This window comes from Diabrotica undecimpunctata, chromosome 2 (genome assembly GCF_040954645.1).
Source record: "Diabrotica undecimpunctata isolate CICGRU chromosome 2, icDiaUnde3, whole genome shotgun sequence".
Classification (NCBI taxonomy): Eukaryota; Metazoa; Arthropoda; class Insecta; order Coleoptera; family Chrysomelidae; genus Diabrotica; species Diabrotica undecimpunctata.
The window spans coordinates 119,119,292-119,144,400 of NC_092804.1; the positions used below are offsets into that span (position 1 = coordinate 119,119,292).

The following is a 25,109-nucleotide window of genomic DNA, read 5'->3' on the forward strand; positions in this document are numbered from 1 at the left end:
AAAGAATAATTATTGTAGTGAATATTTAAGGAATGGAAATTTTAAGCAGATGGATGCCTACGAGGCGGAGTGCGTAAAATTGGAAGCAAGGAATAATGAGTACATAATGAAGAATAATGTTATTTGTAAAGAAGAAGATATGATGAAAGTTTTAAATTGCCCTGAAGAATATAAATCAATAGTCATTTCCATATTGCAGCAACACAAGGGACTTGTCAATAAAGAAAATAGAATTGCACAAAATTATATCCATAGTATAAAAGTTAAAGAAGAAAAAGATTTTAAAACAAAATCATACCCAATACCATATAAATACAGAGAAGAAGTAAACAAAACAATTAATAATATGTTAGAAGATGGGATCATTGAGAAGGCAAACACACGTTTTATTAACCCCATAGTAGTAGTACGAAAAAGATCAGGTGAAATCAGGTTATGTTTGGATTCAAGGAATATTAACAAGATTACTGAAAAGCAATTTGAAGCACCAATGAGTATAGATGGAATATTAGGAAGAATTACAGGAATGTAATTTTTCACTAAAATCGATTTACAGCATAGTTTCTGGTTAATACCTCTAGAAAGAAAAAGTAGACAGTATACAGGATTTCAGATAGATGGAGTAGTATATCAATTCAAAGTAGTACCATTTGGACTTCAATCATCTTGCAGTGCTCTATGTAGATGTCTTCATGATATTTTGGATCAATATGAACATTTTGTAATTCACTACATTGATGATATATTAATTTTTTCTAAAACGGCTGAAGATCATGAGAAACACCTAAAAATTATAATAAATAGATTAGACTAAGTTGGACTAAAAATAAATCAAGAAAAATGTACATTTTTTCAAAAAGAAGTCATATATCTAGGTTATAAACTTAACACTAAGGGAATCGAAATGGATCCAGAACGGACACAAGTCATTCAGGAATATAAAACACCACACAATTTAAGAACTTTAAGAGGATTTATTGGAATAATTAATTATTATAAAAGGATGATACCAGATCTAAGTATAAAAGAAATTCCATTACTTGAACTACTGAGAAAAGGTGTAAAATGGAGATGGGATCAGAGAAGAGAACTAGCATTCCAAGAAATTAAAAACATTTTTCTGTCAAATTTGAAAATATACTATCCTGACTATACACAGCCATTCATACTAAGAACAGATGCATCAATAGAGAGATTATCAGGGGTATTATTACAAATACATGATGGGGTCGAATACCCAATACAATTCATTTCAAGAATCACAAAGCCACATGAAAAGGGTTACTCAGTTTCAGAATTAGAACTAGCAAGTATAATACACTGTGTCACAAAATTAAGATTTTATTTGTTGGGTAATGAATTTACAATAGAAACAGATCACCAAGCTTTAACGTCTATATTAAATAACAAATATGGAAACAGTAGAATACATCGGTGGAGTCTAATACTTAGTGAATACTGCTTTGAAATCAAATACATTTCTGGAAAAACCAATATAGTGGCAGATGCTTTATCAAGGTTAGAAAATACACCACAAAAAGGGCAGCGAACAATAAAAATTGGATTAAATCAATTAGTAGAAAGTACTGGATTATATTCTAAAGAAGAAATTATAAGAGATCAGATCAATTTGAGTGAAAAACAAAAAGTCCTTAGGAAAGATGGGGTATATTATAAAATAATAAATGGCATAGAAGTATATGTAATAACTAGAACTTTAGCAAAGAAAATATTGAAAAATTTACATAACAATTATATGCATATTGGTTCAAGAAAGCTATGGATGCTATTTAGGGACAATTATTTTGCAAAGAATGACATAAGTATAGCAAAGGAAATTACTACCCAATGCCCAATATGTCAACTAAACAAAGAAAAGAATTTCAAAAACCAGAACAGATATAAATCTAATGTTGTATATGAAAAACTAAATACAGTTTCCATGGATTTTATTTCAAATTTAGTTCTCAGTCCAACAGGAAAAAAGCATATACTAGTGATAGTTGATTTATATACAAAATTTATTAAACTATATCCCTGCTCTAGAACAAATGTTAAAACATTAAATTTATATATTAATCAATTTTTCGAAGAAATAGGACCAGTTAGAAATTGCATAATAGATAATGCTACATATTTTAACAACCAAAAATTTCGGACATTTTGTGAGAAAAAGGGAATCAACATTCATTTTACAAGTATCAGACATCCTCAGGCAAATCCTGCAGAAAGATATATTAAAGAAGTTATAAAATATTTAAGGATACTGTGCCAAAACCAACATGAAACTTGGCAGCAACATATACCACAAGTAGAGTATTTTTTAAATAATACACATAATTTGAATACAGAAGAAGTACCAGAATATTTAATGTTTGGCCATATAGGAAACAGAAAGTGGATTAGTGAATATAATCAGGATATGTTAGAACAAGTAATGCAGAAAGTGAATAACCGAATTAGGAGGAAAGCTGAAAAATATATCAGAAGACAAAATCGAAATATAAAAAAACCAATCACATTTAAAAAAGGAGACCTAGTGTTAATTCGTTCACTTAGAAAAAGTAATGTTAAAGAAAACCGTTGTAAGAAATTACAACCAATGTTTGAAGGTCCATATACAATTGAAAATCAGAATGGACTAAATAGTTATGTGTTAATAGATGCAGAGAACAGACTAAGAGGCATATTTCATATCAACGACATTTTTCAATATCATGAAGAGATTGAATAATGATTTCTATACCTTTAACACAAATATAATAACACTAATAACTTACTGATATATCCATTTTATTCAATAGACTTGATTTGTTAAATAGATGGTAGATTTTATTGTTGTGAATAAATTTGACATCATACTTGTTGAATTTTGTACATATGGAAATTGTTTGGTACCCTAAAAATCATAATTTGGGGTTAGATACAGAATTGATTGTGTAAATGTCTGTATAAAAAGTGTAAAACTTACCAATTTATATGGATGAAAGCCTTTTGAATGGAAACAATTCCTAGATTTTGTCTATAAATAAACAGAACACAATATCCATTATATTTTTAAGTAAGGTTATATTTTATTCTCTGATAAAATCCATTCTCCATTTGACATGACAGTTTGACCATAGAATAGCCGAACTGTGATCCGTTGTTCTCTGTTTTGACATAGACAGCGAACAGGGATGTATTTAACACATTTTAAATAAATAAAAAAAAATTTGATTTATTAAATTTAATAAGGTATGAGAAAATTAATATTTAAAAAAATAATAAGTAAATTATTTATTTTAAATATTATTTTTGGGGTATTGTGACGATTAGGGTTTATAGAAAATAATTTATAAGTTATATACTACATAATATTAGATATTTGGTTGTTTTAAATAAGTTATATACTAGAGAATTTAATAAAAATATATTTATGTGAGGGCATTTTTAATAAATTAGCATATAATAATTGTAAAAAGTTGTATTTTAATATTGTAAATATATATATAAGTGAGCCATGTGCTTAGGCAACCAAAAATACTCTCGGAGATTGACAGATATTTATACTCTGAAGTGACGTTTAAGAATATTTACGAATATAAAGTGGGTTATAATAATATATTGTTTGAAATGTGTATTTTATTAAATTAGAATGTTAAGTTACTAATTTAATTATATATTCTGATCTGAAAAGCCTAAATGTAAACAAAATTATTAATAGAAAAGAATGGAATTCTCTGGATCTCCGGAGATGGCCATGTTTGCGAAATGGTTTGTTCCAGAAAATTCAGACAAGTATTTGATAGAACAAATTGGAACATGATCTATTACCAGATGGTTCTAGAAATCCAAAAACATATAAATACCCGTGATTTGGATTCAAGATGGCAGTTTTTAGCAGTTTTATCATGAAAGTTAGTTAGAAGATAGATACATTTACTTAGTGAAGTCAATTGTTCAGAAGTTTTTGAAAGTTTTTAGTCAGAAAAGTTTTAGATAGTGCAGTCAGAAGAGTTTTTGGCAGTTTTTAAGTTTTTTAGTCAGAAGTCAAGCAGTTTATTATGAAAGTTAGTTAGAGTCAATGAATCAAGTACAAATAGTCCAATAGTTTAATATAGTGAGTTAAATGAAGATTAAAAATTATGCATATAATTTAATGCACATTTATAATTATACACAAATAATTATTGAAGATAAAAAAAGGTATATTGGAAGAAATTAAATTATATTATGGTTGGAGATTAGTATAAATCAACTTATAATAATTGGATATTGGTATATTGAAAAGAAGAATAAATATAAATGCTGTTTGCTGGTTTGGTTGGTGGTGTATAGATGCTGGTAAAGAAAAATATATCTTAAATTGGTAGAAGCTGATAATTGAAAAAAGTAATTTCACAAAAAACAAGGATAACTGAAGTACGAAGACATTCAGTGGTGATTAGAATCTATATACTTAGTGGAAAATAGTTCATTTAGGCATTCAGTGAAAGAAAGGTACAAAATTTTGTTAATATAATTTAGTTAGTGTCATAACAATTTCAATTTTGAAGATAGTTTTGTTTAAATTTTAGATTGTCTATAGAATTTAATTAGTTTTATAAGAATATCAATTTAAAGATAGTTTATTTTAAATTTACATTGACTAGGTTAGATATATATGTGTGTTTCATAATAGTTATAATAAAGATAATTTAAAAAAGTACTTACAAACTAATTCTTTGAGAACCGCGATAAAAACCCTATATTATTAAAAATACTCATTGCTCATCATTCAAACAAAAAACACATCATAACAATATATATATATATATATATATATATATATATATATATATATATATATATATATATATATATATATATATATATATACCATACCAGAAGTGTATAATGCGTATATCTTGTTTTTAACTTTACTTCTCACGACCGCTAGTTCAAGGAGGTCCTTTGCTAAACTTAAGTTATTAAAATCATATCTACTTAGTACAATGTCAGAAGCATGGTTATCTTCTGTAGCTCTTATAAGTATTGAAAGTGAAGTTGTCTATCAAATATATAATAATAAAATTTTATCTCTCATAAAATAATGCTATGTAATAATGGTAATAATGTAATCATCAATCATTATTATTAATAGTGCATTAATAGTGCATGAATAAGTTTTTGTTACACAAATTGCATGGGCTTAATTTCCAATTATGCGGGGGGGGGGGCGATGGATTTTTTTTTTGCCACTGCTGACAGGAATAAAAACGTTTTGAAAATTGTAATCCTTTTAGATCTTTTCATTACTTTAGTAATTTTACAAATATACCAATTACACACTAGAATTTTTGGATTAAACTATGTTAAATAGCCCACCACTGGGAATTTTCCCTTTATAAATTGTTTACTTCGTTTCTGCTCTTACATATTTTATATTATTATCTAATAAAGTTCTGATTGTTTCTGTTGACGGGTCTGGGAATGTCTTTTTGAACCGGTTTCGTCCGCTCTACGCTTTCATCCTTTCTTATTCTTCCCATTTGCCATATAACTGGGAACTTGTCTTTGAGCTTGAATGTATTAGGTTTGTGTTTTTCTTTTTAATTTACGAACTACCTTCGTGTGTGTGGTTTTCATTAGTGTTTTTGTTATTGATGTTTTAATGTTGTACTAGACAGGGATGGAGCTGGAATATGTCTTCTTTAATTAAATTATAGGCAAAGTTATACAGAAAGGTAAACAATTTTGTAGAAACAAGCACACCGTGAATACGAAAATAGGGCGAATCATTCTTTAAGTTAGTATCGTTGTGAACGCTAATAACAAATAAAATTGAAGTATTTATTATTTTTTGTATAGATCAAAATAATTTGGCTTTGTCATTACTTCACTGGATTAGTATTTGAGTGTGAATTTAAGATTCCATAAATCTTAAATATGATACGATCTAATGATATAAACGTTATGTAATTTTCAATCGTTTTTAGTTGGAATATCTCTGGACTCCGCCTTTATCGAGCCTGATCCGCAATATAACTTTAAAGCGGATCACCCGTTCCTGTTCCACATAAAAGATCAAAATTCTGGAGCAACTCTTTTTGCCGGAAGGTTTAATATATAAAATAAGAATAAATTGTTACATCTTTTTTAATTTAAATTTAATTATACCTATTATAGCGATTTTAATAGACTATTGATATGAAATATGTGTTTCAAAATAAAATAAAGTAAAAAATTCTAAAGGAATCACCTTTTCTCTTTACTTCTTTTTCTAAAGCATTGCATGATATCTTAACTGTAATATAAGTACATAACTTTAGGTAACTATAACTGTTTTACAGTTGGAATATTACCCTTTCTCTTTACTTCTTTCTCCAAAACATTGCATCATGTCTTAACTATAATATAAGTATATAACTTTATGTACCTATAACTGTTTTACAGTTGGAATAATCTTGGAATCTACCTTTGTTGAACCCGATCCAATATATGGTTTTAAGGCAGATCATCCGTTCCTATTCTACATAAAAGATCAAAGTTCTGGAGCAACACTTTTTGCCGGAAGATTTAACAGTTAAATTGAGAGTAGACTTTTATAATTACAAAATGTATATCTTAAAAATACAATTATTCTTATCAGACATTATATGACAGTTTTAATAAACTGTGTATATGAAATTTGTGTTTTAATAAAATTAAAATTATACCTTAATTAAGATAAAACAAATATAATAAATAAAGAATCATCTACTAAATCATTCACTTGTTAGTTAGTAGACATAGTTTAAATTCGCTGCTGCTTTGGTCTAGGCCCTCATCTAAAATCGACAAATGTGTCAAAAACAATAAAACGCAAACTTTATCGAACCATAATATGCCCAGTGCCTACATAATCTATGGAAAAAGCGATATAATTTGAAATTTTAGACTTTTTACTGATGTAGATAACCATACAACCATTACAAGAAACCGCTTGAGATTGGTGGTCTATGTAATGCGAATGAATGGAAGTGACCTTACTATAATAACTGTGTTATACAGGACAGTTACGAGGAAAAGGAGGGGATGACTTAAGCTCAGATATCTACACTGCTAAGAGAAAGATTTAAAAGAAATCATAAACATAGAGCTGCTTAAAGATTTATAGGAATTAATTGCACATCAAAAGCTCTCTTACTTACATTTAAAGCTTTCAATCATTAAAATGCCTGCATTAATATGCATAAATTTCATGAGTGACAATCTTCAATACGTTTACTTTCGACATTTGAGGACATTTCCTGTTTTTACTTTACTACAACAATTTTTTTTAGTTTAAGACATGGATTTCTTACATTTATTGATATATAAATCTATAGTTATTGTAGAAACTGTATCTATAAGCAAAAATGATCTAGTTTGTAAATAAAAGGTGCTATTGCTTTTTCTTTTTTGTTTTTTTCCATATCCCTGGTGCATTCTTTTGTGCTTCTGTAAACTAAGAAAATATTTTTCGAATTATTTAAATCTTCTTTAAATTATCCTGTTGACAATATGTTTAAAATATATCCCACTTTAAGCTTCTTCTCGCTCTAGGCTGATTTTCATTGGAATTGGCAAAGTTTTTTTGTATTACTTCTCCCATTTTATCGATAAATTATGCATAACAACCTTGGTTAAAATTCAAATCATTCCTACCATTAATTTGTAATATGTAGTCAGGTTTCCTTCGTGGTCGTCCTCTTATCCTTTTTGTGAAGCTTTAGCATTTATTAATTTTTTGAGGACTCTTTTTTCCTGCATTCTAACTACGTGTCCGAGCTCAGTATTTGAACTTTCGTAATATTTGAAATTTTTTGTTGTCTATATATTTGCATTATTTCATTATTTATTCTTCCTCTACAGATATGCCCATCTCCAATGCCTCCATATATTCTTCTGAGTATCTTCGCTCTAATTTATCTAGCTTCAGTTTTCTATGTTTTTGCTGGTCTGGCTAACATAAAGCACCGTTGGTCAGATAACCGTTGTATATATTCTTCTTTTTGGTTTTTTTGATATTTTCTTTGATCTCAGCATATTGTTTAAAGTTTTAGCACTTTTGCTACCTTTAGCCATTCTTTTTTTGATTTCTTAAGTTTCTTCATTTCTATTTGTTAACGTTCCTCCCAATTAATCGAACTGTCTAACTATATAAAAGTTATATTCCTTGTCTGGGGCAGATACTTTTAAAAACTGTCCCAAATATTTATTATATCCCCTCATCTCCATATACATTGTTTTCTCTTTAATTACTTGCAGCCCGTACTCCCTGGTTATTCTCTTGAGTCATTTATAAATTTATCTTAATTTTGTTAGTCTTATTGTTATTAAAATAGATATATTTCCAGTATTAGATTAAAAAATACAGTAGACAGGGTGGTCACCTTCTCGTAGACCTCTAGTGATGTTAAAGCTGTTAGAGACATGACCTTCTATCATAACTTGACTTTTGGTTTCATTGAAAAGCGATTTAGTTAAACGTATTATTTTATCCGAAAAGTCAAAATATTTTAATGTGTCGATCAATATTTATATCTGTTTATTGTGTCATATGCTTGTCGAACATCAGTAAACAATATGTTTATTTAGAGAGATTTAATTCATATAAACTAGCCAGGATCTCTATAAATGTAAAAAATTGGTCTTTTACTGATCTGTTTGCTCTAAAACCAGCTTGGTAGTTAATAGAGAGTTTTTGTGCAAGCAAATACGTATACGTAACGTATCTTTTTGACATATAAGCATGCGCATTAATGGTTGAACTAACGTATCCAGATACGTATTACCTAACGTAACGGGCTGGTACGTTACGTTCATACGCATCCCTATCGAGCCGAAGGTAACCGAATGCACAAGGGAATCTTACACGATTACCAAAATTTCAACATCCACATTTCATAAGTACACTGGTATGTGTATTTTTACATTTGTGGTTACGTATATTTGTTTTGATTTTTATATATAATGGAAAGCAGTAGAAAACGACTTTACTTAATTCAAAAGCGAAAAATATTTTTAATGGTATCAAAATTAAAGCGGCTGTATAGTCGTGCAAGATGTGGAGAAGAAGGGCATCTTCTATGTCTTCGTCTTCTTCATCATCAATAAAGGCACCTACATTTAATATCGCGTCCATATCAAAAATTAAAAATTGTTCAAAACAATATTTGTTATTTATTTTGAATATCAAAAATAGGGTTAAATGACAAGGACAAGACTGGCACTGACAACTTATTAGTTAATCACTAATTCGGTGAGGGCAACACCATCGTTACGTTACGTGCAGAACAAAAACTCTCAATTTAACGTTCATCTTCTTCGATACGTTAGTTCTTTACGTATAGGCAGATACGTTACGTTAGGTAGTTACAAAAACTCCCTAATAGGTTTTCTTTAGGCTAGCCCTCCACTTGCGATTTGTAGTTGTGCAATAAATTATTTAGTCGCAGAGATTGAACACATTGTTTTCCATACAAATAAATCCATTTGCGACTTAATAATCACAGCGATTAAGAAAACGCAATCTTCTTTTTACCGCGACGCGATAGTCGCCCTACCACAATGAATCATACGGACAAGCATAGACATGCATCCACTTACGATTGTTTAGTCGCGATTCTGAAGCCAGCTAAGCCTGGTGTGTCTTCACGAAAATTTAATTTTCAATTTTTTTAAAATGTCAGACAACGAGAAATGTGCTGGAAATATTGGGGGCATGTTGAGTAATATCGATTCAGAGCAGTTGATTCATCAAAACTACTTCTTAACATGCGGCAGTAGTAAAATAAAAATTCAGGATGCCAACTTAAATCTTTATATAACATGTAAAATGGTCCTTTAAAAAATCTTTGATTTGTTATCGCATGAATCCGATAACCATGCTTTCGTCGTTTGCTTCTCACCCAAAGCAAGAAAGCTAATACACAAGTAGCATCGATGTCATACATTAGAATACTGATATAATTCAGCGATTTATAAAACGATTTATAAATCGAAATATGTAATATCGAATTAAAAGCACTCTACAATGACGCCGAGATTGTCCAAGAAATTAAATCACAGCGACTAAGATGGCAGGCCACGTGCACAGACTGCATAACGAGAGACTTATAAAACTGGTATGGCGGGAGATTCACACAGGCAAAAAACCACTCGTACGTCCCAGAATGTGATGGAGAGATAACATCCAAGCAGATCTCCAAGGCAGGAAAATGAACATTCCATTTGACCCTAGGTTGATGGAAGACCGAACAAATTGGAAAAAAGTTGTACAGTCAGCCAAGACCCACCCAGGGTTGTAGCGCTACGTCATGATGATGGTGATTTATAAATCGCAGTGGAGGCACCCTTTAGATTTTCTACAACAGCGATTGTTTTGTCGACCGACTAAAAATCGCAAGTGGAGGGCTAGCCTTAATGTTGTCATTCATTCTATTTCTGATCAATATAAGTTGAGCTAGAACTTTATATGTTGTATCTTTTAATGCTGTACCGCTGTAATTTTTACATTCTGTAACATTTTCTTTTTTTGTGTATTAGGCAAAGCAGAGCTTTTCTCCACTGTTTTGGTATTTACTCTTTGGTCCATACTTCACTTATCAACTCTGTGATTTCTTCCTTTAGGCTTTAGCAACCTCTCATTATTTTCAAATAAGAAGCCTAAGAAGAATAAGTTGCGAAATTGTCATGTTCTTGGAACCTCGTGCGAAGCATGTTTCGACAGGTCGGAGTTTTTATAGACGAGGGTAATTTTTTCGTTCTAACAGTCCACTCATGAGGACTATCCTGTAAGTTGTCTGGGTGCCTTTCCCAATCTAACGCCTTATCGCGTAAGGGACAACTTCTTCTTCTTCTTCTTCTTCAGCCTGTATTCATCCACTGCAGGACAATACTTCTTCCATTTGCTTCCACTGATTTCTACTCTAGGCAATTCTCATCCACTGTTTGCCTGCGTCTTGTTTGATATCATCTTCCCACCCCTTCTGTGGTCTGTCCACTCCTCGTCTGTTGTCTCTTGGTCTTTATTTTGTTAATCTCTGTGTCCATTTTTCGGGATTATCTCGGGAAACTTGTCCAACCCATTGCCACTTAAGCCTTGCTATACGTTCTGCGACATCAGTAATCTTTGTTCTTTCACGAATGTCGATATTTCGAATCCTGTCTCTCAAATTAATCCCTAGCGTGGCCCTCTTAATCGCTCTTTGGGTTTTACTGATCTGCTCTAAGGTTTTCTTTATAAAGGCCATGGTCTCCAGTCCATATGTAGTTACAGGCAAGATACATTTGTTATAAACTCTACGTTTTAGACACATTGGTATATCTTTATTCTTCAAGATAAAGCTTAACTTTACTAAGACACGAACCAGTTGCCTTGCCGTTCTTCTTCGCCACTATTTCATAAAACCAGCTTTCCTAGATCTGTCAACTGAAGCTAACACCTTACGCGGGATATTTCTTTTTTGGGCCGTTTCAGATTAATATTTCCTGTAACTCGCTTTTGGGTAGGTACTCTTACAATATGCCTTTACGCGTACAGTGCGTAATTAACCTAAATACAGCTCGTTGATGCTTTGTTGCGCTCTTATCGTCGTCTGTCAACTATTTGCCTAGTTAAACCTACATGACTGTGAGTTTTTAAACAGCTGGGATGGTGTTTCACCGTCCAATGCTCGTTAAACTCTGCCTTCGTATTCTAATAATGGAAGTCATGTGCCTCCTGGAAGTTCTAAAAGACTTGTACCAAGGAAATTTGGGAATATATGGCTGAATTATCGAGTATCTATTTTGGTTCACAAAAGGGTATTTCTTCCACTGGTAGCTCCACTCTCGAAGCAATGTTGACTTGCAAGAAACAATACTATCAGAAAGCGTTACTTTATGTAGAATACCAGTATCGGTTGAAATGCTTTCTTTGGCTAATAAGTCGACATATTTATTATGTTCAAATCCTGCATGTGCTTTAACCCAGAGAAAATGTACATTGATTCCTTTGGTTAAACGAGTTTGAATAATATGTTTAATTCTATAAATATATGGGCAGTCTTGTAAGTTTAATGGTCCATATTTACCAATGGATTTTAACACTGCTAAGGAGTCCGACGAAATTATAATATGGGCAAAATCAACTTCAGCTACATATAATAAAGCTTCATATATTGCAATAGCCTCTGCAGTATAAATCGAAGTTTCCGGGTTCAGTTTCAACTTTTTTTCTATATGTCCCGATGATATAAAAAAAAGCGCATCCGGTTCCATCTGGAGATTTAGACGCATCTGTTTATAGAGCTACTGCCTCTTTGTATTTGTTTGTTATAGATAGAACAATATTTTTCTTTAAACATATATTTTCACTATAATTTGGTACAATAATATCTGTACGTAAAAAGAAAGAAGAGTGGTTTTTAAATATGTAGTTCGCTCTATCTATATTTTTAAAAAGTGCTATATTTTGACTATACGCTTCGCAAAGTAAGGGAGATTTCTTTTTTTTTTGACAATATTTATTTGCCAGGTCATGACAATTCAAAGTGACTATCTTTTCGTATAGAGATGAGTTCAGTAAGTATACTTTCATTAAATATTTTTTGGACAAAAACCTTCGTCTTATATTTAAGGGAGGTTCCAAGGCTTCCAAATATAAAGCTTGTACTGTAGTGGATCTCATGGCTCCTAAACATATTCGTACGGCTGAGTTCTGTAAAACAATGATTTTGTTTAGTAGTACATTACTTGCTGATCCATACAAAACACTTGCGTAAACTAAAATAGATCGTATGTAAGCTTTATAAAATAATAAACTTAGTTCAACGTCCGATCCCCACCAAGGTTTATTAATTGATTTAAGAAAGTTTAATCCGTTATTGCATCTGATTGACCTGCACATAGTCTGTTTATTTAAATTCTTTCTGGTTTTTTAGAATTGTTCCGTTTTATTTTTACAAAATCTTTTATTTTAGTTAAAACTGCTAAAAACTACTGAAATTATATCTTTTAAACGTTTAAATGTTCGTACCCGTAAAATGTATTCTACTAACGATAAAAAATACAGTGAAGAATAGGGAAATCACGACAGTCCTAGGTGATCTTAATACAGAGATTAGAAAGAGGCAAAATGGAAAGTATGTAGAAAGCTATGGTCTGGAAATCGCAACGAGATTGGGACTGCCTATCGCAATTTTGCCAAAAGCAGAAAAACAAACGCGTCTACACATGGCTTTACCCGCAGATACCTCGGAAAAAGTAGTTAGATATCAGATAGACTATATGATGATAAATGAAATATACCGTCTTGCTGTTAAAATCGTGAAAGCATATCCTAGAGCAGACGTAACCTCAGATTATTGCCAGGGTCCTATTTTAAAATATAAAAAGACAGCAAAGAATTCCTGCAGTAGACACAAGCAAGCTTAAAAAACTAAGTTAAAAGAATTCCTTCAACACAAACTGTATAAGAACTATGCAGAACTTATACACTAAACATAGGCATTAACTTTATTGACGAGCACTGAGATTGACTAAAACATTGTCTACTGAAATTGTGGAAAGGAATACAAAAGATTTATACAAGGAGAAAATAGGAGTGGATAAATGACGATACGTTATGCTCAATATGGTGAAACAACAAAGACAACGTAAGAACAAAGATAACGTGCAGATGACACTGTAATCTTAACCAAAAATATTAAAGATCTTGAGGGACTGGTGACCAGAATAGCATAGGATGAAAAAGAATACCGTCTAACAATGAACGTCAAGTAGACACAATTTATAAGAATCTTCTAATAAACGAAACCAATGTCAAACGAGTAGACAAATATGTATATCTTGAAACAATGATTAACATTCACAAATGATTACTTTTAGGAAATCAAGATCAAAATCGGAATAAAAAAGTTTAGAGCAAATTTCATCAGCAGTTTCTTTGGGAATCAATTATTATACCTGGTCTAGCTGAGTTTTTCAGGTATGAAAACGTTTTGACGAAGTAAATCTGAAAAATGAGTTTGATTGGGACAAATAAACTAAGACGTAACTATTTATAGTTATTATACATAAAAAAATATAAAATTATTATCAGAGCAAATCTTGCCCATAGCTTTACAAAAAAAAAATTTTAATAATACTTATACCTTCTGAAGTTGTCTTTAAGTAGTTATACAAACTTGCAAAATTTAGTGGCTGGTTGCTAGTTTCAGTTGTACATATTGTTATTAAACTTGAGGGATATGTTGAGTTCGAACAGCAGCGGCCACCTACTGCAGTATTTTCCTTCCAATGGTCATCCATGTGGTTTGGAGAGTCTTTACCCAAATAGGTGGACAGAAATTGAATCTGGTTAAAAAAACTAAAATAATAAACCTTGTGTTTGCAACTGTATGCGTTTTGAAATATTTCCTTGTCATGTAAAGATTAAAAATTATTGCAATGTTAAATAGCAAATAGCTTGGTTAACATTAAAGATACTAACTTGTGAATGAATTAGTTAATATTACAGATAATAAATTAAAAATAATAACTGCATCTAGGCATAAAACAAAGTTAGGTCAAATACGAAATTATAAATTTATTTATTATATTATATTACAGTTTAGTTTTTTTATACATAATACAGGATCTTATCGGGCATTCTTCCACTAGATGTTTAACGGTTTGTCTTTCAGCACCACAATCGTACTTTTGAGAGGGTATTTTGCCCTACCTAAAATTTGAGTCAAAGCACCTGCTACATTTTGTTCTGATTATGTTCAGTGTGGTCCAGATTCGTCTTGGTTGGTCAAAATCCTCTGGCTTGTTTGTGATACATGGCATATCCCGGTTGTCAAGTGGTGCATTCTTCTCCTATTCATCTTGTTAACGCTCTCTTATCTGGAAGATCCTTTCAATTAGACATCTTGCAGAATATAGATGGTTCAGCGTGTAAAAAGCATAAAAATATACATCAACAAAAACTGCTGCTAAATAAAAATTAAAATATTGTGAAATTGTAAAAAAGTAGTAAAAACAGCAATTTTGTTGATTAATATAAAGTTTCGCGTTAGTCTATACTACCGCTTGCTGAACCTTTTTTTGTAATAACATTTTGTATTAAATTTACAGTTAATTGTTATTCATTAAAAATTATTTTAAATTCTTATTCTGGTAATTATATTATAGAAATAATAGGGGGCTGTAGACATGAATAGTTTGTAATTATCATAGTTATTGGGATCTGTTTAAATATTTTAAATTTTAATCTCTACTGTAATTTTTTCAGTTGGTATAGCTTTTATGTCAGCTCCAATCTACCGACCACCGAAATTTACTTTCCAGGCAGACCATCCATTCTACTTCTACATACGCGAAAATAACAAAGGAGTAACTTTATTTGCCGGACGTTTTAACAAAATCTAAAAAATTAAATTAGCCACGTATACATTTTAAATAATTAGACTTAACAGAAAAATGTAATAATATTATGTAGTTATGATTTTAAATAATTAGGTATCCAATAAATAAATAAAACACTGAGACCACATGAGTTTTATTGAGGGAGACAAAAATTGTCTCTAAATATATCTATGGAGTTTTCTAACAAACAATGTGCAAACAAATAATATTCCCATGTAAGTTTTTATTTATTAACACATAAATGTACCTAGAGAAATAAAACAGAAAATAAACGAAACCATTCAACCAAAATCACCTATAGATAAAACATAATAAAATATATAAAAAAATCTATGCAAAGCTATTTAAAACTAAATAAAAACAACAGAACAATTAACTAACGATACCACAAATGATAGACATGCTTACGTCATGAAAGAATAAGTAAGAAACAAGAAAGCTTAGAATTCAAATAACGCAGAATCCACATAAAAATTAAACAAAGTAATTAAATACGGTGGACAAATAATCGTGGAGGAATACGAGTATACAAAACTAGTCAATAATATTAAACTTTAATATGTAGGAATACCAGAAGAATGAAAGGAAAGCATAATAGTGCATATATTTAGATATATTGCATATATTTAGAGAGATAGAGAATATGGGAAAATGGGAATCATCTAAGGAAATAATTGTTTTAACCATAATATTAGCCTTTAAACAAATTTAGGTATTGGTATGGAAAGGTTTACATGCATATTTTTTGTTTGGACATTTTTTAAATACCACTTATTATAATATAGTTTAATAAAAAACATTAAAAAAGGATTTGGCTCCTATTGCTTCATCATGCTCTAAAGGGAGCCACCAGTTATTTTAATAGTTAAAGTAAGGATAATTTCTAAGATTAAGAACAAAATGGTGAAAAACTCTAATTCTGCTAATCCAAACAAAAGTCACAAAAATATAGTTAAGGGTTCTCTGCACCCGAACGTTTAGAATGTGCTCAAATTTAACATTTAGTGCACCGATACCTCAATTCATTCTTTCAAATATTGTCATAATCCTCATTCATCATTATCACAAAGTTCTGTTTAACTTTGATTGAGGCAAATCTGGGTTGGCTTCTGGTGTTTAGGGGAGTTCGTATAGATCCTAATAGTAGAATTTCATTTTAAAAAACCCTTTAGTCAGTTTTTTTCAGCTAGCTGTTTCCGGTGATTAAAACGATGCTTTACCTATAGATAAAGCCACAAAATTGTCATCCCGATTAAACATGTTGGAATGCTTAATAAGATGTGCAGCCATTTTTTTTCTTATTCGATTATACAACAAATACGTCTACCTAATTTTGCCGGACATTGCAAGTTTATAATCTTTAATTTTCTCTGAAATGTTTTATAGCAGATATTACGTTAAAGAGCTGCTTTTCTGATACCAATTTCATTAGTCAGCAATCTAGCGCCCCTTTGAACGTCCACGAACCCTTATCTGTTTTTCTTTTTCATGTCCTGGACATCTGAAATAAATTTAAACATGGATCCACTGGGTAATGGGGGCCACAGTTGCTCTCATGCATTTATTTTTAATGCATGATAATGCTCGACCACACGTTGTACGAGTGTTAAGTGATTATTTAAACGAGGTTAGAATACAAACCATAAACTGGCCACGCTACATCCCTGATCTAGATCCCATAGAGAATTTGTGCTATATTATTGATCGCCAACTCCACATTTCTCACTTAACGAAATAAACGTTATGGTAAGAGAGGTTTGGAGTACAAAATGATAAAGACCAAATCTGCCGCTTGATTTTAAGTATGCGTCGTGAAAATTTTGAAAAGTGAAACTAACAGTTAAAAAATCTTGTGGTGTTAAAAAATACAATAACGTAAGGTACCTACTATTTTTTTCCGAGCTCCCTTAATTAATTACTAAAACTATAGTGGTATTGTTTTAACTCTGCTGACGGTATAAGGTATATAATTATAACGCTTAAATTTTGTTTAAACTGCATATATTTTTGTATTTATCTCCAGTTTTTAATTTGTTTCTTAACAAGTATAACAATTTCTTTTTCAGTTGGATTTGTGCTTCTGTCGGCCGTAGAGTACTTGGGCCCAGTAGTCGACTTTACCGCAGACCACCCATTCTTCTATTACATTAGAGATAACGATTCGGGTGTTACATTATTCGCAGGAAGAGTCAACAATTTCTAATATGTAATATCTATTTGTTAAAACAATTTTCTTTGGTCTATAAATTTAGCTGATAATTTTTAAAATGGGCATAATACATTTTTTAATACAGAATAGACAATATTTTTTAAGTAATCCATGAAAGGTCGCTTTGTATACTGTGAATCGTTATTTTAATTTTAAAGAAAATGTTTGTATTTTAAATTACCTAATTTTTTAAATACAAAAGTACATTGGAAACTGCTGTTTACTCTCGTCTGCGGGTAGGAATAAAAGAATTATTTAAAATTAAACTAAATTTATTCCATTGGACTATTTATTTTGTTTATCTTTGAACGTTTTTTGTGTTTTTATAGGCAACCAGCAATACGGCGTTATGTGTTGTTGTCTAGACTCTGGTCAGTAATTCCAATAATTTCAGATAATCATAAACTTGTTGCCTTTTACTACAAGAGAAACAAAATTGAGCAAACTACTTCAACCGTAACAAAATCAATAATGTTAACAAATGACGGAGAAGACAATACACTATAACAATACTTTTCTTGGTGGTAAGTAGGAGACTAAAAGAAAAATAGGCAATCCAGGTGCAAGTGTGTTAACCTTGCAAACTGGCACATCGGTAACAGCGACTGCAAGTACTTCATCTACTAAAACATTTTTTAAAAATAATAATCTTATTTAAAATGAACTAATTATTGGAGCCAAAGAGGCCACATTCGCTTCTCAGACAGCAATACATGATATTTTAAAATACCAAATAAAATAAAAATAATACGCAAGATACTGAATACACTTGATGTTTGTTTCTTATATTTGTGAAACAGATGGACTAAAATTAATTTATAATTCATTGCAGCATTAAAACATTTACGAACACCTTCAGACTGTTGTAAATGAGATCCCAAATGATGAATATCCAATCATTATGGGTGATTTTAACGCCCGTATTGGCAATGATATAGGTCCAGGAATAAAACAGCGATATAACGAAAATATCAGAAATGAAAACATAGACCTTCTGACGGACATCTGCAACATAAACGAGATACTTATTAATAATACATTTTTCCCTCACAAAGAACAATACAAATACCCTTTTAAAAACAGTAGAGGACAAAGATCTATGATAGACTATATTCTATCGAATAGAATTACAACCCTCTCAAATCTTGGATGTAAAAGAACTAACATCAGCAGAAATAGGAAGCGATCATAAATTGAGATTGTGCAAAATCCGAATGAAAACACATACATGTTATAACAAAACACCAGAATACACCACAAAGATAAAAGTTAAAAGCTTACAGGATGACTCCACAAGATACCTATTCCAAAAAAGAATAACCGAAAACAGCAGAAATACATATATCACACAAAGTGATGGAGTGGAAGAAAGCTGGGCAAAAATTAAGTCTAATATCTTAGCCTCGGCCAAGGAAGTTCTTGATGAAATAAATGAAAATAAAAATAAATCGTTCCCAAGGCGTTACATGTCAACTAAAATACAAGAGGCATACCATAATTACAAGACAACTAGAAACGAAACACATGCACTTGTAAGAAAAATAAAAAATGATCACTGGGAATGCTTCTTAAAAGAAATAGAACATGATTTTTACGGTCTGCAAAAGGAAATATGGCGCTTCATAAGAGAACAAAGAACGGAGGTAAAGGAACTAATAGAGCCAAAACACATACAAAAAGATACGTGGATTGACTACCTAAAAAAGCTATATGCAGAGAAAGAACAAACGACGCTAGAACCGGAAACACCAGAAATTACCACAAATAAAGAACTTAATATGAACGTACAGGAAGTTCAAAAAAAAACTTGAAAATCTGAAGAACAGAAAAGCAGCAGGTAAAGACGGGATACCAAACGAGTTGCTGAAATATTGTGGAGCAGCAATAACAGAACAATTAACAACATTAATTAATAAAATTATAAAACACAATAAAATACCGGAAGAATGAAGAACGAGCGAACTAATTCTACTGTTTAAAAAAAGGAGGTAAAAAACAGCCCCAAAACTACAGTTTTATAAACTTGTTAAATACTACGCTAAAACTTGAAAATAAAATTTTGCAAGTGCTAATAAATCTGAGGATAAATTTGGCAGACGAACAACAGGGTTTTCGTAGTGGAAGATCGTGTATAGATGCAATATTTGTTATAAAGCAAATTGTTGAGAAATCACTGGAGTATAATAGACTATCATTTCTGTATCTGACTGACCTAAAGAAAGCGTTTAACAGAGTAAGACTCAAAGATGTAAGCCATCTTCTGTATAATAGACAAGTTCTCCTAAATATTATAAAAGCTATCGATAACATCTACCAAAACAACAAAATGGAAGTCAGAATTGAGGACAACTTATAGAACCTATAGAAACAGGCAGCGGAAGAACAAGGGGGTTTATTGAGCCCCATGCTCTTTAATTTGATCATGGATAAAATCATCAAAACCGTTAACAAAGGAAGAAGATACCGAATGGGAAACAAAGAAATCAAAATGCTCTGTTACGCAGGCGACGCAATATTGATAGCCCAAAATGAAGATAGTCTGCAAAGACTGGTCCACGGGTTTAATTTAAGAGCAAAAGAATTTAATATGACAATCTCATTTTAGAAAACCAAAACAACTTTTATCAGATGTAAAATAAAAATTGATGGCATCAGTATTGAACAAGTAATAAAAATAAAATAAAATTGCCAGGTATTCCAGGTAATTTTATTCCCTTATAGACACATTGACACTGAGATGAAGTCCAAAATTTATAAAGCCAGTTTAAGACCAATAATGACATACGCCTTAGAAACAAGACCCAAAACAGTCACAATGTAAAGGCTACTGGAAACGGCAGAGATGAGATTACTGAGAAGAATTACAGGAAATACGCTGAGAGATCGAAAGAGAAGTGAAGACATTAGAAGAAAGTGTAACTTACGGTGTATAAATGAATGAACACAAAATAGAAAAAAAAATGAGATAACCACATAAGCTGAATGGAGGAGACCCGTGTCGTCAAAAATAGCAAGAGATAAGTCACCAATCGACAGAAGAAATATCGGACGACCGCGCAAAAAATGGAGTGACAACCTTCCATAGAGGTATTAATCTGCCAATGGACAAGCAGAATTGCTTATAAAGATGATGAAGAAGAAGAAAGATTAAAAAACATCAAAAATTGAAACACAGCGCTATATATAAAATACTTATACAATCTTGATTTTAGGTAATATATACCTACTACTCTCCAAAAATAACACACCACCTTCAATGGACCATGATTTTAGGTACATTTCTAATTAATTACTATATTAATGTTTTTTGAGAAATGTCCAGGTTTATATATATATATATATATATATATATATATATATATATATATATATATATATATATATATATATTGATTCAACTATCTCTACCAGTCCCAAGATACTTAACAGACCACCTAAGACCCAGTTGAAATATAATGTTAAAAGAAGTATATATTGTATTTTTTAGGTGGTTTTATTGTATTAGTTCAAGGGAACTTGAGAGGGGTAAAAAAATTTATAAAAAAAAAATTTAAGATAGTAAACAATCTTTACCAGACCCAACAAACTTAACCGTTTTCCCAGACCCTTATATATGAAAAAGTATCATTCACTGGACGGACCCAGTCCCCGCAATGTTGCCAAATTTTTTGGCGCTAAAATGATTGGTAGTGTGCGTTTTGTGGTTTACTTCTTACCTTCTGAAAGGATTTGTTTACTCCAAATGGCAGGCATACAAGTTGCCATCAATTGCAATTAATATAGATTAATTACGGTATATACAATCGTTTTATTAACACATTTATAGGCGCTTATTTCTGTAAACGTACTTTTTAATAAAAATAGAGTTAATAATATTAACTACAATATTTATTTAAGAAACGCAAAGAACAGCAATTTTAGGTTTAGTTACTATAAACAGAAATTCCCGTTATTTCGCAATTTATTTCTCAAATATAAATCAAGTTTAAGGTCAAGTCGTTCCTTAAAATTTTTTAAATATTAAATTTCAATAGGTATTTTTAGTTTATTTTAACCAACAAGCTCAAATTGCAATCGCTTGAACATATGATTTGTGCATTAAATACACAGCAGTGAAACTTGGAGTGATAACTGTTTATGTTTTTATAAATATACTTTTCCGGCTCCATTCAAAAACCAATAAAAGAAAAATTGTGTATTTATGCGTGTCATACTGCGAAAAACATCTGAAATTTATCCCTAAAAACTATTATATTGATATTTAAAAATATGTTTAATATGCAAATAATGTAAATAAAGGCATTTTATATAATAGTTAAAGATATAGTCCTATTCATATTTTAGGGTTTTGCTGGCATTATCTAAATAAAATACATAATATATGTTTAATTAATTTTGGTCACTATTAATATCATCTTGAATTTTCATAATATTTTAATAAAGAATTTTCTTTTTGAATTGAAACGTTTTTCCTTAGTATATTTAAAATGCAATATGAATATAAAATTTATTAATGTGAGTGTAAAATAAGAACTTTATAAAACAAGGTGCAAAGAAATTAAGAACGGAGGACAACAGAAATCATTCCAAAAACGAATAAATATGTTTTTGCTTATCCTGGGTCAAACGATAGATGGATAAGTGCTGTACCTCTTTTAAGAAAATTTTCACAGAAATGTGGTGCAAAAAATCCAGAACTGTTAACAAGTACCAGGTTCCGAAAACAAATAGCAACCATTTTACAGTTAACCAGTTTTGAAAATGATGAAATGGATCAAATTGCTCGATTTATGGGCCACACCCAAAAAACCCATTTAGAATTTTATAGGTAAGTTATAATACTACACAATTTGAGCTGTAAAAAAATAAGTTGGGAACAACCATATTTTACGAATAATTGAAATTAACAATTTTATGAATAAATCTACCGTTCCATAAACCTTTTAAATTTAAAAACTTGCAACAAATATTTTTCAATTTTAATGACCACAATTTCAATTTTATTTCTCGTTGGCAACTTTAATGACCACAATACAATATAGGACTTAGAACGCAAGTTTTATAAAAGCAAAATGATAGAGAACTTCTAAAAGAATCATAATATCCATCTGAGCCATCTATGCATCTGAGAATAACAGAGATTAAACTACAAGAGAAAATTTCTTTGAACACTCAATTAAATTCTCATTAATGATTTTTGATCGTAAACTAACGTAGAAATCAATTATACAATACCTGAAGAAATCCTGCCAACCTAGGATAAATTTACTACGATCACTTGCTTTTAAGAACTGAGGAGCCGACAACTCATGCTTACTTCACATATACAGAGCTATAATTCACTCAGAATTAGATTACGGGTCTACTGTATACAATTTGGCCAAAAAAACACTACTTAAAACTTTAGATACTATTCACAATATAGCTATTTAAATTTCTCTTGGGGCCTACCATTCTAGCCCGATTTAAAGCCTTTGTTGTGAATCTGAAGAACTCCCTATCTCCCACAGAAGGCAATACCTAAGTCTATGTTATGCCGCTGCAGTTTCGGCAAACCAAAAAAAACTTGTAATTCACAATGTATTTGCTGACCGTTTCTAAACTAAATTTGATTCAACTTCTCGAACAGATCCTCCCTTTTATCACAGTATAAAAACATTTAGTCAACACCAATTTTCAATTCCCAAATAACTATGACCTATCCTTCACTCCCATCCCGTCACCTTGGACAATACCTTTACCTAAATCCGATCTTAGCCTAGCACAATTCAACAAAGCAGAAACCTTAACAACTATCATACAGCAAGAATTCCATCATATAATAAATTCAAATAGTGGTGTGAAAACGACGAAGGAGTAGGAGCTGCTGTGTACTCAAAACAATTCTCAGCCTCTTTTAAATTACCAGACATCACCACTATTTTCTTTGCTGAATTATTTGCCATCTTACAAGCTATTATTCACATACATCAGGAAAATAAGCAAAAAAGGATAATAATCAGTGACTCTCTTAGTTCGCTTAAAGCCATACAACAGCTTTATTGCAACTATCCCCTTCTACTTTTCATTAAAATAGAGCTTAAAAGAATCCTAGACGAAAACACTGAGTTGAAATTTTTGTGGGTCCCGTCACATAAAGGAATAAAAGGAAACGAAAATGTTGACGCGCCAGTTAAAAATGCTACAAGTAATCCAAAATCAAGAATATTTAATATTACGATACACACAGATAAAAACTCATTTCAAACAAGATTACAAGAACTTGGCAAGACAAATGAAAAGTACCCCAAGTAAATTACTAGGAATAAACGAAAGTGGACAACCATGGAAATCAAAATCAAGGAAGTGAAGAGAACAAGTGATAGTGACACGTTTGTGTATCGGATATACGAAAATCACACACGAATGCTTGCTGAAGAGAAGAAACAAGCCAATTTGTGAAATTTTCAACTCTGACTTATCTGTAAAACACGATAAATATAAAAGTGAACGAAAGAAACATTGCATCCCGACCTCACTTAAAAGTGCCTTCAATGGGAACAGTGTCCTCCAAAAACTGTTTCATTCCCTAAAGGATTCCCTATTGTAACGCTAATAACCCTGAGAGGTTGATGCGTTTTTTTTGTCTTCTTAAATAAGTAAGTCTTATAAATTAAAAATAAAAAGTATATGACAGCAAGTAAGTATATTATATAATTACTTTATCTAATCGTTTCGAATGTGCCTATAATAATCGTTTTAACAACGTAGGATCTAAAAACGTGTCGATAGTCTGTAGTATGTACGGATGAGTAATGATTTGATATTTGATACCTTTAAAAATATTTAAATAACAGTAACTACTAACATACAGCGTTGCCATTTTTTGGGCCTGAGAAGGTCTTAGAGGTTGTAAGAAGGAATTTAAATTATATACGATATACAGAAATGAACTGCGCTCCCTCTTCACAATTATCATTTGAACTAAAACTGTGTATAATGTGGTGTGTAACCGTCATACCAGTCCCAAATAAAATTCTCTAAAAATTTAGTGACATGTACGGGGATGCATATGATATGTAAATAACGAAGAAAACGTTGTCAGACCCTTTTGCGGGTCTGGTAACGTCAATTTTGGACTGGTAACGTCGGTATACCTATGCGTTTCGGGTCTGTATAATCGGTTGAATAAATATATATATATATATATATATATATATATATATATATAGGGTGTAAAAATAAAGTTGTGTTTTTGTTTCTAATTTTGCAACACCCTGTGAAATGTATTAAAAACATATTTCAAGATAGCCGCATCTTAACATTTTTGTAAAAAAATCATCTCGATATCTATTACCGAAAAAGAAAAGTACGTTCAAAGCATTACGTAATTTTCTACTCTCCAAAATTGATTGATGACTGGGAGCACGTGTTGTTCACTGATGACTCGAGGTATTGCTTACATACCTCAGACATAATGTGAGAGTTATTCTACGCCAAGAGGACGTTATGCACAGTGCAACATAGGGCCTATTATGTA

General features: G+C 31.0%; 1 protein-coding gene across 6 annotated transcripts in view; it reads left to right on the forward strand.

Annotated features, from left to right (window-relative positions):
• The window catches only part of LOC140434818 (antichymotrypsin-2-like), a 169,184-nt gene that overhangs the window by 129,511 nt on the left and 14,564 nt on the right, over window positions 1-25,109 (forward strand). The window contains exon 4 of one of the 6 annotated variants that reach the window (XM_072523358.1): window positions 17,448-17,875. The exons of 2 other annotated variants lie outside the window; for them this stretch is intronic. In XM_072523358.1, coding sequence (XP_072379459.1) covers window positions 17,448-17,584 — 137 coding nt within the window. In that variant the 3' untranslated portion in view covers window positions 17,585-17,875. Of the gene's footprint in view, window positions 1-5,960; window positions 6,110-6,417; window positions 6,652-15,247; window positions 15,504-17,447; window positions 17,876-25,109 lie in introns of those variants that run through there. 3 more of the 6 variants (XM_072523368.1, XM_072523369.1, XM_072523357.1) reach the window with 3 other exon arrangements.